Source organism: Theropithecus gelada, chromosome 16 (assembly GCF_003255815.1).
Source record: "Theropithecus gelada isolate Dixy chromosome 16, Tgel_1.0, whole genome shotgun sequence".
Taxonomy (NCBI): Eukaryota; Metazoa; Chordata; class Mammalia; order Primates; family Cercopithecidae; genus Theropithecus; species Theropithecus gelada.
In genome coordinates this window covers 59,988,597-60,009,490 of record NC_037684.1, presented here as the reverse complement: position 1 = coordinate 60,009,490, position 20,894 = coordinate 59,988,597, and the positions used below count along the sequence as shown (strand labels likewise).

Sequence of the window (20,894 nt, the reverse complement as noted above, 5' to 3'; positions counted from 1 at the left end):
TCTATGGCTGTCAGGAGTTCTTCTAAACCTGCCCCCCCAGGAGGCCCTCCCTCATCCCACTCCCACTCCTGTTGAATTCCACATACTGGGAGGGCTGCAGTCACAGCTGCGTGGATCAGCTCTGTTTCTTGCACGTTGGGAACCATTCCAAGCAGTTGGTACATGCGCACTCTCCAGGCATATTTTTAAGATGCCAGGGTGGGCTGCCTGTGTCACCCCGCCCCCACCCCATACGCCCTCCACCCCCACCCTCATGCTGCCGGCCCTCGGGACCTGCCTGACCACCGACTCCGCCGGAGTGTGGGCTTCTAAACCTGCAGCAGCTGCCGCAGTGGAAAGGCGCATTAGTCCCAGCAGACACAGGTAGCCTCGGGTGGGACAAGTCTTGTCTCTTCCAGCCTGTAGGGGCGGGGGGGGGGGGCGGCCCCCCCCCCCCCCCCCCCCCCCCCCCACAGAGCAAGAAAGTATCTCCCGGGCAGGAGACCGGGCGCCAGGTGAATCAAGAAACCTGTTGTGTCCCCTTCCGTCCTCTCCTGGCCTCAGTTTCCCATCTATTCAATAGGGAGAACCCTTTGGGATTTCCTTGGGAAGAGAGAAAGGGGGATTTTGTTTTAAAAGGAGCCCTTCCCGGCCGTGCGCGGTGGCTCTGGCCCGTAATCCCAGCACTTTGGGAGGTCGAGGTGGGTGGAACACCTGAGGTCAGGAGTTCGAGACCAGCCTGGCCAACACGGTGAAACCCCGTCTCTACTAAAAATACAAAAATAATCACGCCTGTAGTCCCAGCTATTCGCGAGGCTGAGGCAGGAGAATCGCTTGAACCCGGGAGGCGGAGGGAGCGGTGAGCTGAGATCGCACCACTGCACTCCAGCCTCCGCGACATAGCGAGGCTCCGTCTCAAAAATAAATAAATAAATTAATTAATTAATTTAAAATGAAATAAAGAGGAGCCCTTCCCCCTTTCACTTCCTCTCCTCCGCGATCGCTGCTTTCAGCTGGGCAAGAGCGCAGCGCTCTCCTGCGCATCCCAGGCTGCGCTCCCAGGCCGGTGGCTGGGGAGGAGGTGGCAGGTGTGTCACTGTGTCGGGGGCGGGAGGGAGGAGGAGGAGGAGGAAGAGGAAGAGGAGGAAGAGGAGGAGGAGGTGGCAAGGTCGCGGTCCGAGGCTCCGGTGCTCGCCGCCGCCCAGCCCCCAGCCGAGGCTTTCTCCCCCGCGCCAATAAAAGGCCGGCCCGACCCGTCCCCCGCGCTCCTCAGCTCTGCGGGACACCCCGGGCTGCAGCTGGGCGGGCGCAGACGGGCCGAGACGGGCGCCGGGCGCCCAGGGACCGAGGGACCGAGGGCTCCCCATGAGGGCACGTGGGCCGGGCGGTCTGCAGGCCCGGCTGAGAGCGCGCCATGGGGCAGGCGGGCTGCAAGGGGCTCTGCCTGTCGCTGTTCGACTACAAGACCGAGAAGTATGTCATCGCCAAGAACAAGAAGGTGGGCCTGCTGTACCGCTTGCTGCAGGCCTCCATCCTGGCGTACCTGGTCGTGTGAGTTCTCCGCGGACTTTCGGGAAGGCGGGGGAGGGGCAGGGCGGGTGCCAGCAGCAGCGTCCTTCTCCAGGGTCCTGCAATTCCCGGGCGTGCACATGGTTTGCCCAGTAGCTGGGGGTCTGTGAGCCTGCTTGGGGTGGGGGTCCTCTTTGGGTCCTTGGGTGTAGGAGTAGGGTGTAGACAGGGAGCTCTCCACTCCCCCACTGGCGCCAGAGGTGATGAGAGGTGGGCAGGGGCCTTCTCGGTTCCTTGATTTATCAGGCTTTCCATGCAGCTGCTTCTCCCAGAGTCGGGTCCCCACGTGTTAGGGCCATGGGAAGGGGGCAGGGATGCCAGGGGGCTGGGTGGCAGCTGTCGCCCCAGGAGCCTCCCCGGGCCTTGGCCTGGCAGCTGACCCAGGCGCCGGCAGGTTATTTATAATCACAGGGTGTCACTGCCTACTCAGGGCTGGAGCAACTCATCAGCCCGGCATGTTCCTCAGCTCCCTTCCGGTCAAGCTGCCCCACCCGCGCCAGCCTCACTGGTGTCCAGCTGGGGGTCCTGTCCAGAGGCCTCTCTCTCTGGACCCAGCTCGGCCGTCCCCTTCCCCCATCCTCATGCCACATGACAGGAGCTGGCGCCACAGAGCCAAAGGGGCAACTTGTGAAGTCTGCTCTGCCAGGTGCCTTCAGAGCCCTGCCCCCGGTGGGGGTGGGCAGTGAGCAGGTGGAGGGGGGCAGCAGCGCGCGACAATGGGGATGCACCTCGTCCCATTCATTCAGTAAGTGCTGTGTGGAGTCCCTCCTGCTTCCTCCCGGGAGCGCAGCCCTGACGCCTGGCTCTCCCCTGGAGGTCCAGCAGTCACATTCCCTGAGCTGCATTCCCAGGCCCCTGGCCGCCTCCCACCTGAGCCGCCTCCTAGGCGCTGGGCTGTTTCTCAGCCAGGCCTGCCTGTCGCCTTCCACTGCCTTAGCATCCACTCAGCCCGCAGATCTGGGCTCTCCGGTAACTCCCTCTCCCTTCCTCCTGTTCCCGCAGTGTAATTATTAGGCTTATTTGGGAGATCCTTTGCCTAAAGTCGCCGTCAGTCCGGGAATGCCCTGAGGGTAGGGCCCAGCAGCACTTAACTGCTTAGGGAATAGATGTGAAAGGAACGCGTGAATGAATAAATGGAGTTGCTTTGGCTTAAACAACAGAAACTTAATTCTCGCAGTCCTGGGTGTGGAAATCTGAGATGAGGGTGGTAGCACGGTCTGGGTCTCAGAGGGGCTCTGGGGTCTCAGGGGGGCTCCTTGGCTTGCAGATGGCCACCCTCTCACTGTGTCCTCATGGCAGGGAAAGCAGGAATTATTTAACTATGTACAAATATGAAAATTAGGAAATTGGCAGCCGGGCGCTGTGGCTCACGCCTGTAATCCCAGCCCTTTGGGAAGCTGAGGCATGTGGATCACCTGAGGTCAGGAGTTTGAGACCAGCCTGGCCAACGTGAAGAAACCTGTCTCTACTAGAAATACAAAAAAATTAGTTGGGTGTGGGAGTGGCGCCTGTAATCCCAGCTACTCCGGAGGCTGACGCAGGAGAGTCTGTCTCTATCGATTTGCCTATTCTGGATATTTTGTATAAATGAAATTGTATAGTATGTGGCCTTTTTTTTTTTTCTTGCTTCTTTCACTTAGTGTGATGTTTTCAAGGCTCACCCATGTTGTGGCATCTATCAGCTCTCCATTTCTTTTTGTGGCTGAATACTATGCCGCTGTGTGGGGCTGCCACATTGTGGTCATGCGTTCATTAGTTAATGGACATTTGCGTGGTTTTCACACCACTGGGTGTGGTGGCTTATCCCTGTAACCCCAACCCTTTGAGAGTCTGTGGTGGGTGGATCACTTGAGGTCAGGAGTTCAAGACTAGCCTGACCAACGTGGTAAAACCCCGTCTCTACTAAAAATTCAAAAATTAGCTGGATGTGGTAGCAAGCGCCTGTAATCTCAGCTACTTACGCCAGTGCACTACAGCCTGGGTGGCAGAGCGAGATGCTGTCTCAAAAAAAAAAAAAAAAAAAAAAGCATGCTTCTAAGAACATTCATGTACAAGTTTTTTGTGTGGACATGTTTTCAATTTTTAAATTATTATTATTATTATTATTATTTTGAGATGGAATTTTGCTCTTGTTGCCCAGACTGGAGTGCAACGGCGTGATCTCGGCTCACTGTAACCTCCGCGTCCCGGGCTCAGCTTCCGGATTAACTGGGATTACAGGCATGTGCCACATTACAGCCATGCCTGGCTAAGTTTTGTATTTTTTTAGTAGACACGGAATTTCACCATGTTGGTCAGGCTGGTCTCAAACTCCTGACCTCAGGTGATCCACCCACCTAAGCCTCCCAAAGTGCTGGGATGACAGGCGTGAGCCACTGCGCCCAGCCTGTGTTCTCAATCTCTTGGGAATTTTCTGGCTCATGTGGTAACTCGATCCTTAACCTTTTGAGGAACTGCTAAACTGTTTTCTACGATAGCTACCTCATTTTACATCCCTATCAGTGATATATGGGGGTTCTAATTTCTTCACAACCTTATCAACACCTGTTATCTGTAGGGTTTTTAAAAAATGACAGGCATCCTAGTGGAAGTGAAGTGGTGTTTTATCGTGGTTTTGATCTGCATTTCTCTAATGACCAATGGTGTTCAGCATCTTTTCATATGCTTAATTGGGCATTTGTGTATCTTTTTTTTTTTTTTTGAGAAATGTCTATTCAAATCCTTTGCTCATTTTTCAATTGGATTGTTTGCCTTTTTATTGTGAAATTATAAGAGTTTTAAAATATCTTCTGGATACTAAACCCTTACCAGATGCATTATTTCAGATGTGTTCTCTCATATTCTGTGGGTTGCCTTTTCATTTTCTTGAGTGTGTTTTTTGATGCATGAAAGTTTGAAATTTTTATGAAGTCCAACTTACCTACTTTTTCTTTTATTGCGTGTGTTTTTGGTGTCAAAAAGTATGGGATTTGTACTCTTATTTCATTATTTTGTTGTTTTTGAGGCTGGGTCTCACTCTGTCACCCGGGCTGGAGTGCAGTGGCACAATCACGGCTCACTGCAGCCTTGACCTCCCAGGCTCAAAGGAACCTCCCGCCTCAGCCTCCCAAGTAGCTGGGATAACAGGCTGGTACCACCATGCCTAGATTACTTTTTTATTTTTCATAGAGATGGAGTCTCACTATGTTGCCCAGGCTGGTCTCAAACTCCTGGGATCAAGCGATCCTCCTTCCTTGGTCTCCCAAAGTGCTGGGAGTACAGGCGTGAGCCACCGTGCCTGGCCTGTACTCTTATTTTGTAGAGTGCCCCTCAGTCTGGGTTTGTTTGAGGTCTCATCGTGATTGGTTTCAGGTTAGGCACCATTTCATCTAACCATCATCACAACCCCAGAGGGAGGCACTGTCACCCCCTGTTATGTTGGAAACTGGCTTGCCTGGGGTCACCAAACCGGTATGTGGTTGAGCTGGTTTCAGCCCAGGCTTGTCCACTTGGGGCCTCTGAGCGGACTGTGGTCTTTGCCTCTTTAGAGCCCCCATCTGTGGGGTTGCTTGTCGCCTCTGCTGCTTGCAGGACTGCGTTTTAGTCAGCAGTGGGAGCTGGCCCCTGCCCAGGAGCTGGTGGGACAGGTGGAGCTCTGAGCCGGCCCCACCTCAAGTAAGAGTTGCTGTGACTCGTACCCGACCCCAGGCCTGGGAGAGCTCCCTGAAGGCAGCAGTGTGGCTGATGCTTCCAAACCGGCCCCCTTCCCACAGGTGGGTGTTCCTAGTAAAGAAGGGTTACCAAGACATCGACACCTCCCTGCAGAGTGCTGTCATCACCAAAGTCAAGGGCGTGGCCTTCACCAACACCTCGGATCTCGGGGAACGGATCTGGGATGTCGCCGACTACGTCATTCCGGCCCAGGTCTGAGTCCCCACCTAGCACTGTGGCGAGGGCTGGCAGGGCCTGCCTGGTTCGGGTGGGTCACACACCGCAAGCTTCTTGGATACCCAGGGACCCCCACCCATCATCTCCCTTGGCCCAAGACAGCTGCCGGGGCTTGCAGAGAGCGACCCTGTCCAGATCCTACCTCCCAAGCCAAACCCCTCTTGGACTGCGCCGCGGGCGACTGCTCTATTCTCTCTGAGTCTGTTGAGAACAAATGGGATCCAGAGGACTTTCAGGTCCCTGTGAGTCAGGTGGGCTGGCACAGAGAACCCCCCTTCTAAGTCACTGCCTCTGGGAATAGCTCTCCAGCCTGTTCACAGTTGGCCAGGACCAGGGCAGCCTGAGCCCTGCCCCCGCTTCTTCCGGATCCTGGGGCAGTGGGGGTTTGTGAGTCTGGAGGAGATATATCAATAGGCATCTACTCGGGGACTGTGGGCTCCATGAACAGGTGGGCAGAGTCCACCGATTTTGTGGCCCCATTATGCCCAGTACCCAGGCAGAGGGACCACCCTCTTCCAAGTAATGCCGGGAAGGCAGGGGTGGACCTTAAGAGGGCGGGAGGAGGTTCCTTAGTGCCTCTCTGGTTCCTTAGGGAGAGAACGTCTTTTTTGTGGTCACCAACCTGATTGTGACCCCCAACCAGCGGCAGAACGTCTGTGCTGAGGTTTGACGCGGCGAGGGGCCTGGGCGTGGGGGTGGGAGAGCCACCGGCCGTGGTTGGGGTCTACTGTCTTCTGAAGCAAGGGTGTCTGTCCACTCCGAGGGTCTCGGGAGGTTGAGTGTGCCCGTGTGTGGCTCCTGAATTGTATGGGGAGGAAGCAGGTTCTCAAAGTGTGTGTGGCCCAGGTCAGAGAAGAACCCCTATTCTAACTCCCAGAGTGGGACTCGGATCTGAGCTGGGGGGATCCCCCCCACATCCAGGTGCTCCTTCTCTCCCGGCAGAATGAAGGCATTCCTGATGGCATGTGCTCCAAGGACAGTGACTGCCACCCTGGGGAGGCGGTTGCAGCTGGAAATGGTGAGGGCCTGGAGCGGCCAGGGGCTGAAGGAGGACTTGGAGTGGGAGGCTCCTGGCATTGATCCTGTCCCACCCCTGCAGGAGTGAAGACTGGCCGCTGCCTGCTGAAAGAGAACTCGGCCAGAGGCACCTGTGAGATCTTTGCCTGGTGCCCAGTGGAGACAAGCCCCAGGCCGGTGTGAGTGGCTGCAGCCTCAGGACCCTGAGGGGTTTCCCGGCCCCGGGCACTGGGTCCCAGCCTGAGGGTGTGCACTCTGGGAGCCTCATGCTGAGGGAGAAGTCAGGCTGTCCCAACAAGGCCCAACGACCTCCCCAGCATGAGCAAATTAACTGTTCTTGGCAGAGGCTCCAGGGGACCCAAGGAACAGGCCTCACACTGGCCTAGGCCTGGGGAAGGGGCACAGGGGTGGGGCCTCCTGGACAGGCTGTTCTGGGTTGGTTTTCAGGGAGCCAGTCCTGAAGGAGGCCGAAGACTTCACCATTTTCATAAAGAACCACATCCGTTTTCCCAAATTCAACTTCTCCAAGTATGTGGGCTTGGCTACTGGGGGCCAGGGGTGGGCCTTAGTCCACGAGGGGCCTAGGCTGGCCCTCCCTGGGTCTGTGCCTGGGGTGTATGTGTGTGTGTGTGCGTGTGTGTGTGTGTGTGATGTCTGCATGTGAATAAACGGTGGGTGACACTGGGGCACCCCTTCGCCCTGCTGTTAAGTAGGGTGCTGCTGCAGGGAGGTGTCAGGACTCAGGTTGGTGAGGGACAGAGTGACTCGTGGCCAGGCCCGGGAACATCAAGTCTTACCTCATTTCTCGGCTGCCTGTGGCCTCCACCCAGGAGCAATGTGATGGACGTCAAGGACAGATCTTTCCTGAAATCCTGCCACTTTGGCCCCAAGAACCACTACTGCCCCATCTTCCGACTGGGATCCGTGATCCGCTGGGCTGGGAGCGACTTCCAGGATATAGCCCTGGAGGTGGGTGGGATGCACAAAGGGAGCCCTCCCTGAGGGCCTGGGGGCGCTGGGACTGACTCTCCGAGGAAGAGGGTGTGGGCGTGTGGACGGGACTCCTGGGGCGAGGGTGGCTCTGCAAAGTCACCTGCCCCCAGGGACTTATTGTTTTCAGAATTGGCTGTGGCACACAGGCAGGCTGTCACAGCACTCAGACCACGGGCACTCAGTGAGAGACAGCCCTGGCACCTGCTGTGCAGTTCTGAGTCCTTGAGGCACCAGCTGAAGGTGAGGCAGAAGGACCCCCTTTGGCACACCCTGGCTGGAGTGTGAAGTGCCTGTCCAGAGGAGATGCCCACCCTGGGTGGCTCCCTTCTCCCTGAAGAATGAGGGAGGCAGCCCTGGGGCTGGGGCGATGCAGTGTTCTCAGCCGCTCCATGGGGGGACTAAGCCTCCTGAAGGGTGGTCTCGAGGGGCTGACCTCGTGCCTGAGCACCTCCTCCTATTGTCCAGTGCCGGTGAAGGGCTGGCCTGGGATGCTGTCGGTCTCCGGAAAGCTCTGTGTGCTGACCGTCGTCTCTCTTTTATCAAGGGTGGTGTGATAGGAATTAATATCGAATGGAACTGTGATCTCGACAAGGCTGCCTCTGAGTGCCACCCTCACTATTCTTTTAGCCGTCTGGACAATAAGCTTTCAAACTCTGCCTCCTCTGGGTACAACTTCAGGTAACCGCTGCCTGTGCCCCCTTGTGACCTGGCCATGATCAGTGGCACTTCTCTGGGTGCCGGCACCATGAGACCCCTTCCTGGGGGTGGGCGTCAGAGCGGGAGGTGCAGGGATAGATGGCCGAGGAGAGGTGTGGGCCCCAGCAGAGCGGCCAGCGACCAAAGCTGGGGGTGCCCCGGGAGAGGAGAGCACCCTTTTGCCTGTTCTCTTGGTGAAGCCAAGTCTTACTGCCTCTGCTGCATCCGTTCCATCCGCGCCTCGGCGACCCGGGGCTTGCTCAGAGTGGGCGGGGAGGCCCTTGCCCCTCAGGGAATGTTTGGCAGGGATTTCAAAGAGTTGCATGTGTCTCTGTTTTTGGCTCAGTGAGAGGGTCTGCAAGCCGCTCCTGGGGCTGCTCAGAGTCAGGGTCCCGGGAGTCCTTCTAAGTCCCCAGAGCGGCCACATCGGTGCTGCCAAAAGAGGGAAGGCCAGGCAGGCTGAGGCCTCCCCGGGCTCCTGCCTCCCTCAGATTTGCCAGATATTACCGAGACGCGGCCGGGGTGGAGTTCCGCACCCTGATGAAAGCCTACGGGATCCGCTTCGATGTGATGGTGAACGGCAAGGTGTGTGTGCCCTCTCCTGTTCTGAGGCTGGGTGGTGGAGGGGCGGGGGATGTTGGGAGGGTCCCTGGGGGCCCCGCTGTGCATTCTCCTGTTCTGAGGCTGGGTGGGGGGCAGGGGATGTTGGGAAGGTCCCTGGGGGCCCCTCTGTTCTGAGGCTGGGCAGGAGGGGGCGAGGGGGCGGGGTACGTTGGGAGGGTCCCTGGAGGCCCCACTGTCCAACCTGCCTCTCTCACTCGCCTTGTCTCTGTCTTCCAGGCAGGGAAGTTCAGTATCATCCCCACCATCATCAACGTGGGCTCTGGGGTGGCACTCATGGGCGCTGTGAGTACCTCCCCTCCCTACCCGCTTCCCACCCTCTCCCCTGGCAGCTGCACTTCAGGAGGAACATGTCCCAGTGCCCCCAGAAAGAACCAGAGCTGGCAAGATCAGAATGGGCGTGGGAAAAGAGGGCTTTCTGGGATTTCGCGCTCTGCCAGCTGTCCCCAGGTAGCAGTGACAGCCCAAGTCTCTTTCCAGAGCCAGGGAGGCATACACCGGCAGCTCTGCAGCTGTGGGTGGGTTTGAGTCAGTCCCCAGACAAGGCATGGCTGGGATATTCCTGGGATCCCAGGTGAGTCCCTGAACTTCTAAAGTCTCCATCTCTACTTCTGCTAAAAGAGGGCAGGATTAGGCCGGGCGCAGTGGCTCACACCTGTAATCCCAACACTTTGGGAGGCTGAGGCGGGCGGATCACCTGAGGTTGGGAGTTCAAGACCGGCCTGACCAACATGGAGAAACCCCGTTTCTACTAAAAATACAAAAATTAGCCAGGTGTGGTGACAGGCGCCTTTAATCCCAGCTAATCAGGAGGCTGAGGCAGGAGAATCGCTTGAACCCGGGAGGTAGAGGTTGCGGTCAGCCCAGATTGCACCACTGCACTCCAGCTTGGACAACAAGAGCAAAACTCCGTCTCAAAAAAAAAAAAAAAGGCAGGATTAGGCTGCAGACAGTTTCTTAGCCTGAGTGCTGTTGGCTTTTTGGGTCGGATAATTCTTTGCTGTGGTCTTACACACATCCTCTGACGTGCCTTTAAACATTCTACAATGCACAGAGGGCTGTCCTGGATGTTGTAGGATGTGTTTGTTTTGTTTTCTATTTCATATTTCACACTTTTCCAGTCTGATAATATGTATTTCCCCAGACCCTGAGGATGTTGATTTCAGAGACAGGGTTACCCAGGCACTCTGTTACCCTGGCTGGAGTGCAGTGGCATGATCATGGCTCACTGCAGTCTTGAATTCCTGGGCTCAAGCGATCCTCCCGCCTCAGCCTCCCCAGTAGCCAGGGCTGCAGGTGCACCACCACGCATGGCTAATTTTTAAATTTTTTGTAGAAATGGGGTCTCACTATGTTGGCCAGGCTGATCTTGAACCCCTGGGCTCAGGCAATCCTCCGGCATTGGCCTCCCAAAGTGCTAGGATTACAGGCGTGAGCCACCGCGCCTGGCCCGTTGTAGGATGTTTAAGAGCGTTCTCGGTTTCTGCCCAGTAAATGTCAGGGGCACCCTCCCCTGCAGTTGTGATGGGGCAGAATAGCAGCTGGCTGAGAACCACCCGAATGAAAGGCTGAGAGGCAGGGAAGACGGCCCTGTGACTCTTCCTTGGAGGTGGCCCTTCAGTGGGGCCGAGAGGGGCTTGCAGGGGAGGAGGCGCAGGCACTGAGGGCAGGGAAAGGCGTCCTGAGTCTGCGCTGCCCCTTGGTCCTGAGCGCAGGGAACAGTGTCCCGAGTCTGCGCTGCCCCTTGGTCCTGAGCGCAGGGAACGGCGTCCCGAGTCTGCGCTGCCCCTTGGTCCTGAGCGCAGGGAACGGCGTCCAGTCCTGAGGGCAGGGAACGGCGTCCAGTCCTGAGGGCAGGGAACGGCGTCCCGAGTCTGCGCTGCGCTTTGGTCTTCTGGAGTTTTTGAAAGCCATGGGAATGGTCAGTGGGTGGCTGGTGGCTATCCCAGCAGGTCCCTTTCCCAGGTTTCCGGCAGCCTCTTCCCTCGTTCCTCTGCCCGTGCATGCAAGACAGCCCCACTGGAGGAGTCCATCGGGACCCAGGGTGACTTTTGTTGAGGCCGGGAAAATTGTGTCCTGCACCAGGACTCAAAAGAGACCACGCTCCTGGGAGGGGGTCAAGAAAAGTGAGCCCCACATGGATCCCTAGCTGCAGACAGTCGCTGGGAGGGTCCCAGATGTTTGCGCCTGTTGCTTTCTTAGAGGGAGGCCCACCTTCAGCCATCGCTTCTCTTTTTCTTTTTCTTTGAGATGGAGTCTCGCTCTGTTGCCCAGGTTGGAGTGCAATGGCACGATCTTGGCTCACTGCAGCCTCTGCCTCCCAGGCTTAAGCAATTCTTCTGCCTCTGTCTTCTGAGTAGCTGGGATTACAGGCACGCGCCACCACGCCTGGCTAATTTTTGTATTTTTGTAGAGATGGGGTTTCACCATGTTGGCCATGACCTCAGGTGAACTCCTGACCTCAGGTGATCCGCCCACCTCAGCCTCCCAGTGCTGGGCTTACAGGCGTGAGCCACCGCGCCCAGCCCAGTCATCATTTTCTGGTGAGTTAAGTCGGAGCATCCTCTGGGGACAGACCTGTGAACTGGAGGTAATGGTGCAGAAAGAGATAGTGGTCAAGGTTAGGTTTGGGGTTGGTCTCTGGGGAGCAGGGAATTAGTAAGCAACATTTTTGGCATCTGGGGGATGGATGTGCAGCACCCAGGGTCCGGGGACCAGGATTCCTTGCTGGTCCCTCCACTGACCCTTCCCACCTCCACCCTCCCCCGTCATTCAGACCCTAACCCCGCCCTGTGCTGTGGGTGGAGTCGCCCTCTGCTGGAGGACAGGGGCAATTGCATGACCCGCTCCGGTCCTAAGGGCACGTTTTGGGTGCGAGGGGCTGAGCTGGGGTCGTCCACCTCATCATCTTCCTTTTTGTTGGTTTGTTTGTTTGTTTGTTTTTGTCTTTTTTGAGATGGAGTTTCGCTCTTGTTGCCCAGGCTGGAGTGCGATGGTGCAATCTCGGCTCACTGCAACCTCCACCTCCCGAGTTCAAGCGATTCTCCTGCCTCAGCCTCCCAAGTAGTTGGGATTACAGGCAACCGCCACCACGCCCAGCTAATTTTTGTATTTTTAGTCGAGACGGGGTTTCACCATGTTGGCCAGGCTGGTCTTAAACTCCTGGCCTCAGGTGATGCGCCTGCCTTGGCTTCCCAAAGTGCTGGGATTACAGGCGTGAGCCACTACACCTGGTACCCGTCATCTTTCTTTGACCAGCACCATAGCGTCCTTGTTGGTTAGAACCCTTCCAGCCCATCTCACACTACCACAGGGATCTTTCTAAATGCCAAAATTCGGGCTGTGGTGCCTCCGCCTCACCTAAAGGATGAGGATCAATGCCTGGGAAACATTCTAAGAAACCTAGCAGGCTGGTCCCCATCCACCTCTCCAGACGTGCCTCTCCCTCTTCTCCACAGGCCCCTCCAGACGTGCCTCTCCCTCTTCTCCACAGGCCCCGCGGCATTTGTTCCTCCCCCCTCGAATGTCCTTCCGCCTCTGCGTCTTGTATCAACTCCTCTTTAGTCCTTAAGGGCTGAATAGGGACCCTCCCCAGGCTGAGTCAAGTCCCGTCTGGGTCGTCATCGACACGCCTGTCTCCAGCACCAGAGGGAGAGTCCCCAGGAAGCCTCTCTTGTCCAGATCCTCCCTGTACCTCGGTGCAGGCCCTGGCATCTGCTGGGTGCCCAGCAAACGTGTTGAAGGAACGATTGGACGGGGTCTGGGTGGTGCGGGGTCAGGGAGCGCCTGGCCTGTGGGATCCGGGGAAGCTCCAGTCCAGCTTGGGCTCCACCACGGACCGGCTCTGAGGTCTCGGACAAGGGTGCCCCTTCCTGAGCCCAGTTTCCTCATCTGTTAAATGGGGACAGTGAGGCCTCCCTTAGGGGCTGTTGCAGGATCGAACAGCAAGGTGCTCCAAATGAGCAGTGCTCTCGGAGGTGTAGGATTCTGAATCAGACACCCCTCTTTTGCAGGGGGCTTTCTTCTGCGACCTGGTACTCATCTACCTCATCAAAAAGAGAGAGTTTTACCGCGACAGGAAATACGAGGAAGTAAGGTCAGTTGTGCTTTCAGGCTGCGGTCCAAGTGCAGCCCTGTGGAGCGCCCCCCTGGCTTTGCGCCTTTACCCTGATGTGAATATTGACGGCCGGGGTGGGAGGCAGGGGCTGGAGGGCCCGGGGAGGAGCAGTGTTCGGAGTACAGCTCTACAGAACTGGATTCGGCCTCGGCAGCAGTGGGAGGAGAGGGCGCTGTGGGCCACGGGGTGGGAGACGGAGTTCACGGGCTCCGCCTGACTCCAGACAAGTCCCAGGCCTCCTTGGGCCTTGGTTTCTCTATCTGGGAGATGAGAGAGCTGGTTTACGAATCAAATGGGTGTCTGCAGCACTTTTGTTTTGGGATTCTTGGACTTGATGATCCTGGTGGGCCGGGGCTGAGGGAAGGTGGAGTAGTAAAGGAAAGGAAAGCGTTTTTTTTTTTTTTTTTTTTTTGGAGGCCAAGTTTCACTCAGTCACCCAGGCTGGAATGCAATGGCAGCATCTCGGCTCACTGCAACTGCCGCCTCCTGGGTTCAAGCGATTCTCCTGCCTCCGCCTCCTGAGTAGCTGGGTTTAGAAACATGCACCACCACGCCAGGCTAATTTCGTATTTTCAGTAGAGATGGGGTTTCACCATGTTGGTCAGGCTGGTCTCGAACTCCTGACTTCAGATGATCCACCGGCCTCGGCCTCCCAAAGTACTGGGATTACAGGCATGAGCCACTGCGCCCGGCTGGAAAGCAGATATTTTCTTCTGTGCAGAGGCTGTTTCCGGAGTTTCCTGGGCCCTGGGTTTGGTGGGGTGTGTGTGTTCAGAGTGGCAGAGCACAGCATGGGTAGGGACGCTGGTGACCGTGGGTGGGCGGGAAGGGGAAGGGGCTGTGGCTTCGGCCTTTGAGGAAGGTTTTCTGGAGAAGCGGGGATCAGAATGGGGGTTGGGGCAGACACCTTAGTGCTCCCTCAGCGCCCCCACAGCCTGGGACAGTGGGTGTCGGGTCTGCCTGTGTCATTCACCATGCTGCACTCCAGCTGTGGCCTGAACCCCAGCCCTGGGTTATAGGGTGTGCCCTGACCCAGGCCGCAGGCTGAACCCCAACCACAGTCCTGACTGTGCTGCTGGAGGAAGCAGGGTAGAGGAGGCAGGGTGGAGGATGCAGGGAGGAGGACGCAGGGAGGAGGACGAGGGGTGGAAGAAGCAGGGTGGAGGAAGCGGAGTGGAGGACGCAGGGTGGAGGAAGCGGGGTGGAGGAAGCAGGGTGGAAGACGCAGGGTGAGGCTGTGGGAGAGGCTGCTGGTCCTTTAGCCCCCAAGGTCCCCCTTAGCTCCCAAGTCCCTGGCTGGCCAGGGGTGCGGGCTGTGCCATGCCAGCACTCAGATGATAACAGTGCCCTGTTACACAGCACTCACTCTCTGCCCAGAACCCCTCTGTACTCTCTGTATTTGTTAAGTCATTTAAGCAACTGAATGAGGTAGACACCGATCTTCCCCATTTTACAAATGAGGAAACTGAGGCACAGAAAGTCTCAGTAATTTGCTCAAGTCACACAGCTGGTGAATGGCAGCGCTGGGATTTGAATCCCAGCAGTGTCTGTAGGATGTGGTTTTCCTGAGTTACTCTGTCTTCGCCAAACGTCTCTGTGCTCAGATGACCCCCCAGCCCCTCTTCTGTGTGCGATTCTGGGGCTGCCCCGGCCTCGGGAGGGTGCTGGCCGTGCTGCCAGGGGGGTCCTTGGGCCGCGCTTCCTGGGGATGCTGGCTTCTCTGCAGACGAGGCTCAGCCTGCGTGGGGAGGGCGTCTGGCTGGGTGGGGGGCCTGTCTCGGGCCTCCTCTGCGTCTGCCGTGCAGAGTGCCTGTGCGGTGAGCAGGTGCCTGGCCCTTTCTGTACCTTGTTTTCCTTTTTTTCCCCTACCACTGGGGGCTGGACACCTCCTGCTCAGTCAGACTGGGGTTCTGTGACTCTTGTAAACCACACCCCAGGTACTCACTGACCTGGGTGGCCTTTCCCCTGGCCCAGCTTTCGTTCCTTGCTGGTTCAGGAATTGGCAGCGTTCAGCTGGGAGCTGGGCCCGGGCAGGGAAGGAGCAAGAAATAGACTGGGCTGGGCCGCGTGCGGTGGCTCAAGCCTGTAATCCCAGCACTTTGGGAGGCCGAGATGGGCAGACCACAAGGTCAGGAGATCAAGACCATCCTGGCTAACACGGTGAAACCCCGTCTCTACTAAAAAAATACAAAAATCTAGCTGGCCGAGGTGGCGGGCGCCTATAGTCCCAGCTACTCGGGAGGCTGAGGCAGGAGAATGGCGTGAACCCGGGAGGCCGAGCTTGCAGTGAGCTGAGATCCCAGCCTGGGTGACAGAGCACGACTCTGTCTCAAAAAAAAAAAAAAAAAAAAAGAGAAATAGACTGGGCTGGAGAAGAGTGAGGAGAGAGGCAGGGGCTGCAGTGGGGCAAGGAGGCTGGAGGTTGGGGGTCTGTATGGGGTAGGCCCAGAGCCTGGCAGCCCTCCTGTGCTCCCTGAGTTGACTCTTACTTTCTGGGCGCTCACTTGAGCTCCTATTCTGAGCAAGCGGGAAGCCCGACTGCCTGGCTTGTCTTGGCTGAGCCTCGCTGCGGCTGTGGGAGGCTCTGGACTCACAGGCCCACGCTCCAGCTGCCACTGCAATTGCTGCTGCTCCTTGCGGGGGCAACTCCAGAGGCTTCTGCCTGAGCATCTATGCATGCTGGGCTTCCGCAGGAGCCCTGGCGGACCGCGCTCTCTCTGAATGCTCTGCCTGCCTGCAGTGCTGCCCGGAGTGGAGCGGTGCTGCCTCTGGTGAGGCTGGCCTACCCACCGGCTCCCGACAGTCCTCTCTGCCCTGTGCGCCCCCTCCCGCCCACACACAGGTCTGGCCATTTGCAGAATGCACAGGCGAATTTGGAGCAGCTGCAGACAATGGAGACGTAGCCAGGGCTGTTGGCTACCAGCAGCGTCGCTGAAGACGTTGGGGCCGGAACCACCCGCAGCTCTGAACTGGGAAGAGGAGTCTGTGCCTGCATGAGACAGGGGCTTCCAGGCGCAGCCATCTCTCCTGCACTTTGGGATCTTGCTGCAAGCTTTTCGTTGAGTGAGGAGGGGAGCCGTCTGATGGTCAGAGGGGTTCAGACCTAGAAGAGGAGTCCCTGGAGTCCAGGGAAAGGGGCAGGCCAGGGCCCTGAGTGGAAGTGGAATGTTTGGATTGTCCCTGAACCTGGCTGCACCTTCACTCATTCATACGTGCAGTAAACACGACTTGACGCATGCTGTGTGCTGGGCCCGCCCAAGAGGTGCTTAAACGAGACACTGACCTGCCCTCAGGGAGAGGGGCACACGTGTAATTCCTCCAAAGCCAACAGAGACGTCACAGCCAGGCCCAGCCACTCCAGCTGGCCCTCCACTAGCCTCTAGCAGAGTTTCAGAAATCCCTGCCGGGAACGGTGGTCGCTCGGAGAAAGCTCTTGGACAACACCCAAGAGGACATTTGGGCTTTGCCCCAAGGATAAAATTTAAAGGTGGCCATGGAGGCAACCAGGAAAGGACTGGAGCAGTCAGGAGGCAGCTGGCTCTTAGGGGCAGAAGCCAGCTCCGGGGCAGTCTAGGTAAGATGGGGAAGGGGAGGCAGGGAGGCCTCTGCTCCACCTGACTCCGCCAGCCTTGGGAAGCTCGGGGAATATGGACTTGCCCAGATGGTAGAGGCAGTTGCCTTGGCGCTGACGAGCTCCTGCCGTCTCCCCAGCCCTCCTCGGAGGCTGGGCCTGAACTACTAACGAGATCAAGGATGGTGCCACCCAGCAGGTGTAAACGGGCTGAGTTAGGGAGGCCCTCATTCCCCTCCCGCCGTCCCCACCTGTCCCGTGCCACACCCACCTGCTGCTCTCTCCCTCCATCACTGTAGAGCCTTGCTTTTTATTTATTTATTTGAGAGAGAGTCTCACTCTCTCGCCCAGGCTGGAGTGCAGTGTTGTGATCTCGGCTCACTGCAACCTCTGCCTCCCAGGTTCAATCAATTCTCCTGTTTCGGCCTCCCAAGTAGCTGGGATTACAGGTGCCCACCACCACGCCCGGCTAATTTTTGTAGTTAGTAGAGATGGGGTTTCACCACCTTGGCCAGGCTGGTCTCAAACTCCTGACCTCAGGTGATCCGCCAGCCTTGGCCTCCCAAAGTGCTGGGATTACATGCGTGAGCCACCGCGCCCGGCCAAGCCTTACTATTTAAAATGGGGTCCAGGGACTGGAGCCTGCTAGAAATGCAGGTCCCAGCACCCCCCACACCCAAATCAGAACCTGCGTTTCAACAAGATTCCAAGGTGATTTGTGTGCACAGTGACATTTGAGAAGCCCTGGTTCTCAGGGAAAAAAGGCCAGCTTTGGTGGATGGAGCCAGTTTCTAGGTCAGACTTACACGCATGCTACCAAGAGACCAAGAGGCTTCCTCCCCCACCCTGAGAGTAGCAGTATGCTCAGCTGATTTAAGTTAAAATATTTTGACTAGGTAACACTTATATGATTCAAAGTTTAAAAGGTGCAAAAGAATAGTCGGTGAGAAGCAACCCTCCGTCCTCCCCGTGCCCCAGAGGCAGCCAGTGTTACTAATGCAAGAGGCTCCCTGATTTTGCTGAGAACTCGCTTGGTTTCTTACACATTCACTCAGGTAATGAACTTCTCCTGATGCTGGCACTTAAGACTGAGTCTCCCCTGTCAAAAACGGACACGAAGTACGTTTCAGTGTTGGGCTTGGGAGCTGACTAGGCCTCTTCTCCCGCCCCGTTGTCTGTGAGTCGTCTCCTTGTAAACCCAAAGTGAGAAACCTGGAGCTCAACCCTCGTCACTGCCCGAGCCTCCCGGCAGAAAAGCCCCCCAGCGCTTTCCTGACTCAACCAGACCCAGTGCTGTCTGGGCGGCTACCTGGAAGCACCCTCTTTGGAGGGGTTCTCTCTGCACACAGAAAGGGGGGGGTGAGAGCACCCCTCCACTGAGGCTTTGGAGAGAAGGGGCCTGGCAGGTGTCAGTGACGCTGTTCCTGGGACCCAGGGACGTGGTCTCCAGAACAGGAACCCTCCCAGAGCAAGGAACTTCCCCACTTTGGGTTGTCTGGGAAGGGAACCTGCAACAAGCCTGTACTGCTCTCTGATTAGAAAGTAAAGATCCAGGCTGGGCCCGGTGGCTTTGGGAGGCTGAGGCGGGTGGATCACCTGAGGTCAGGAGTTCGAGGCCAGCCTGGCCAACATGGTGAAGCTCCGTCTCCACTAAAAATACAAAAATTAGCCGGGCGTGGTGGCAGATGCCTGTAATCCCAGCTACTTGGGAGGCTGAGGCAGGAGAATCACTTGAACCTGGGAGGCAGAGGTTGCAGTGAGCTGAGATCGCGCCCCTGCACTCCAGCCTGGGGTGACAGAGTGAGACTCTTGTCTCAAAAAAAAAAGTGAAGATCCAGGTGATCCACTCAGGTGTGTCACTTCCTCACTGAAGCAAAGCCTTGCAATTTATAACTTGGTGACTTTTAGGTTTGGGAGGAAGCAAAAAAGGCAGGGGTCATGGCTGCTGATTTTAACCAGACTGAAATGGCTGGCAGAAGCCACAGAACCTGAGGATAGTCGTACTGTTTGTTTCGTGTTGCAATGGAAATGTCTTCCTAGCCGGGCGCCGTGGCTCACGCCTGTAATCCTAGCACTGTGGGAGGTCGAGGCGGGCGGATTGCCTGAGTTCAGGGGTTTGAGAACAGCCTGGGCAACATGGTGAAATCCTGTCTCTACTAAAATACAAAAAAATTAGCTGGGTGTGGCGGCATGCACCTGTAGTCTCAGCTACTCGGGAGACTGAGCAGGAGAATGGCTTGAACCTGGGAGGCGGAGCTTGCAGTGAGCCAAGATCATGCCACTGCACTCCAGCCTGGGCGACAGAGCAAGACTCCGTCTCCAAAAAAAAAAGAAAATGTCTTCCTACAGTTAGTCATTCCTTTAGCCAGGAAATGTTTATGGAGTCCCCGTGACGTGTCAGGTGTTGGACCAGACGCTGCTGAGACAGGGATGAGCAACACAGACATGATCCCTGCCCTCGAGGGTATCCAGTCTACTGGGCATTATCAAATCATCATGCCTGTCATTGCAGGTGGAATGGGGTGTCGGAGAGGTGAATGAGGAGTAGCCAGATAAAGTCTCCCCAAGGAAGCGACCTGTGGGTTGAAATCTGAAAGGTTATAGCAGCCTAACTAGGTGACGGGGAAGCATTCCAGGTGAGGTAAGCGCAGGTGTGAAGAGACGCTTTGACGTGGGAAGGAGCAACGGAGAAGCTGGGTGAAGGTGGCAGACAGGAGCCAGGTTTGGCGAGGCTTTTGTTTAATCAAGTTGACTGTCTTTAGCTGTGAGGGTTGCCCCTTTAGACTTTGCTTCCTTAGAGGACTTACCCTCATTGTTTCTTCAAGGCCGGCCAAGCCTTTCAGTGACCTCCTGACTGCCCATCAGGGCCCCCGTGCTCAGAAAAACCAGAGATCCCGTGACAGCTTCCAGACAGTGTCACACTCTTCCAGTTTCCTTGCTTTTTGCGCAGCCCCCAGCTCCCACCGTTTTTCTGCATAATCTTGGTGCAAGAGTGGGAGGCTCATTAGTCTGATGGAAACTGGCTTTTAAATGGGGAGAAGTGAAGCAGGAACTGGAGCTCCTTTCAGACTTGGGAAAGCCCTTCTCCCTGGGCACTGGTTGCCTCACTGGGAGATGAGAGTGCCAGCCTCTGGAGCTCCTTTCTGTTCTGATATTCCAGGAGCACGTGAATTGCCTCTGCTTATGTTCAGGCCCCATCCTAAACCCAGCCGTCCGGCACCGAGCGATCCCAGGCCTTTGAGAATGCCATGATGCGGCCCAATGGGAAATTTGTACACTGGGTGCTATCCATGTCACATCACGGGGACCAGCCATGAAAGAGCAAAGTGACCTCCACGTCTGATGCTGGGGTCATCAGGACAGACCCATCATGGCTTTTTGCCCCACCCCCTGCCGTCAGTTCTTCCTGTCTCCAGGGCTGGCTTCCCGCACTAGGGAACGGGTTGTAAGTGGGGAACATGACTTCCTTCCAGAGTCCTTGAGCACCTCAGCTAAGGACCACAGTGCCCCGTAGAGCTCCTAGATTACCTCACTTGGAACAGCATCGCGCATGTCTGGAGAAGGGCTCCATTTGGTTCCGCCCCACTCCCCTCTCCAAGTGCCGCAACTTCCCTCAGAGCATCCTCTCTAGTGGATCCAAGAACTCTCTCCTAGAGACACCACCTTCCTGCCAGCTGTTTGCCCTCAGGCCAGTACACAGAATGAGCGGGGGAGATGGCAGACGCTTTCTGGCACCTGCCCAATACATGCATTCTCCGACACTCTTATTTGGTCATAAAACAATAAACGGTATCAATTTCAAATGTGTCCTGACTTTCTTCCCCTCATGGCTTCATGTTTACCTGTGTGTGTGTATATATATATAAAGTGTATATATATACACACTATATATCATATATAGTATCATATATACTATATATGCTACATATAACATATACTACATATAATATATACTATATATAACATATCCTATATATACTATATATAATATATCCTCTATATACTATATATAATATATTCTATATAATATAGTGTATATATGTGTAACATATATAGTATAGATATAGTGTATATATATATTTTTTGAGACGGAGTCTTGCTCTGTAGCCCAGGCTGGAGTGCAGTGGCACGATCTCGGCTCACTGCAGCCTCCGCCTCCCAGGCTCAAGCGATTCTTCTGCCTCAGCCTCCTGAGTAGCTGGGATTACAGGTGTGCGCCACCACGCCTGGCTAATTTTTTTTGTATTTTTAATAGAGACAGGGTTTCACCATGTTGGTCAGGCTGGTCTCAAACTTCTGACCTTGTGATCCACCCACCTTGGCCTCCCAAAGTGCTGGGACTACAGGCGAGAGCCACCATGCCCGGCCCATTTTTCCCTGTATTCTAATTTTTTTTTTTTTTTT

The 20,894-nt window shown here is 56.2% G+C and overlaps 1 protein-coding gene across 1 annotated transcript; it reads left to right on the top strand.

The window, feature by feature from the left end:
- Positions 1–972: 972 nt before the first annotated feature.
- Positions 973–15,854, top strand: P2RX5 (purinergic receptor P2X 5). Its single transcript, XM_025363502.1, has 13 exons — positions 973–1,530; positions 5,301–5,451; positions 6,068–6,139; positions 6,418–6,493; positions 6,575–6,671; positions 6,940–7,020; positions 7,323–7,461; positions 8,030–8,163; positions 8,673–8,766; positions 12,816–12,993; positions 14,524–14,736; positions 15,613–15,690; positions 15,778–15,854. Exons 1-13 carry the CDS (start codon positions 1,394–1,396, stop codon positions 15,852–15,854), a joined length of 1,527 nt encoding a protein of 508 aa, XP_025219287.1. The 5' UTR covers positions 973–1,393.
- Positions 15,855–20,894: the final 5,040 nt, after the last annotated feature.

Bases quoted from the DNA above. Each gene is read 5' to 3' on its own strand.
- P2RX5 (XM_025363502.1), top strand. From the start codon at position 1,394: ATGGGGCAGGCGGGCTGCAAGGGGCTCTGCCTGTCGCTGTTCGACTAC. The intron at 6,140-6,417 runs GTTTGACGCGGC...CTCTCCCGGCAG, and splicing joins GGCAGAACGTCTGTGCTGAG to AATGAAGGCATTCCTGATGG. The intron at 8,164-8,672 runs GTAACCGCTGCC...TGCCTCCCTCAG, and splicing joins TCCTCTGGGTACAACTTCAG to ATTTGCCAGATATTACCGAG.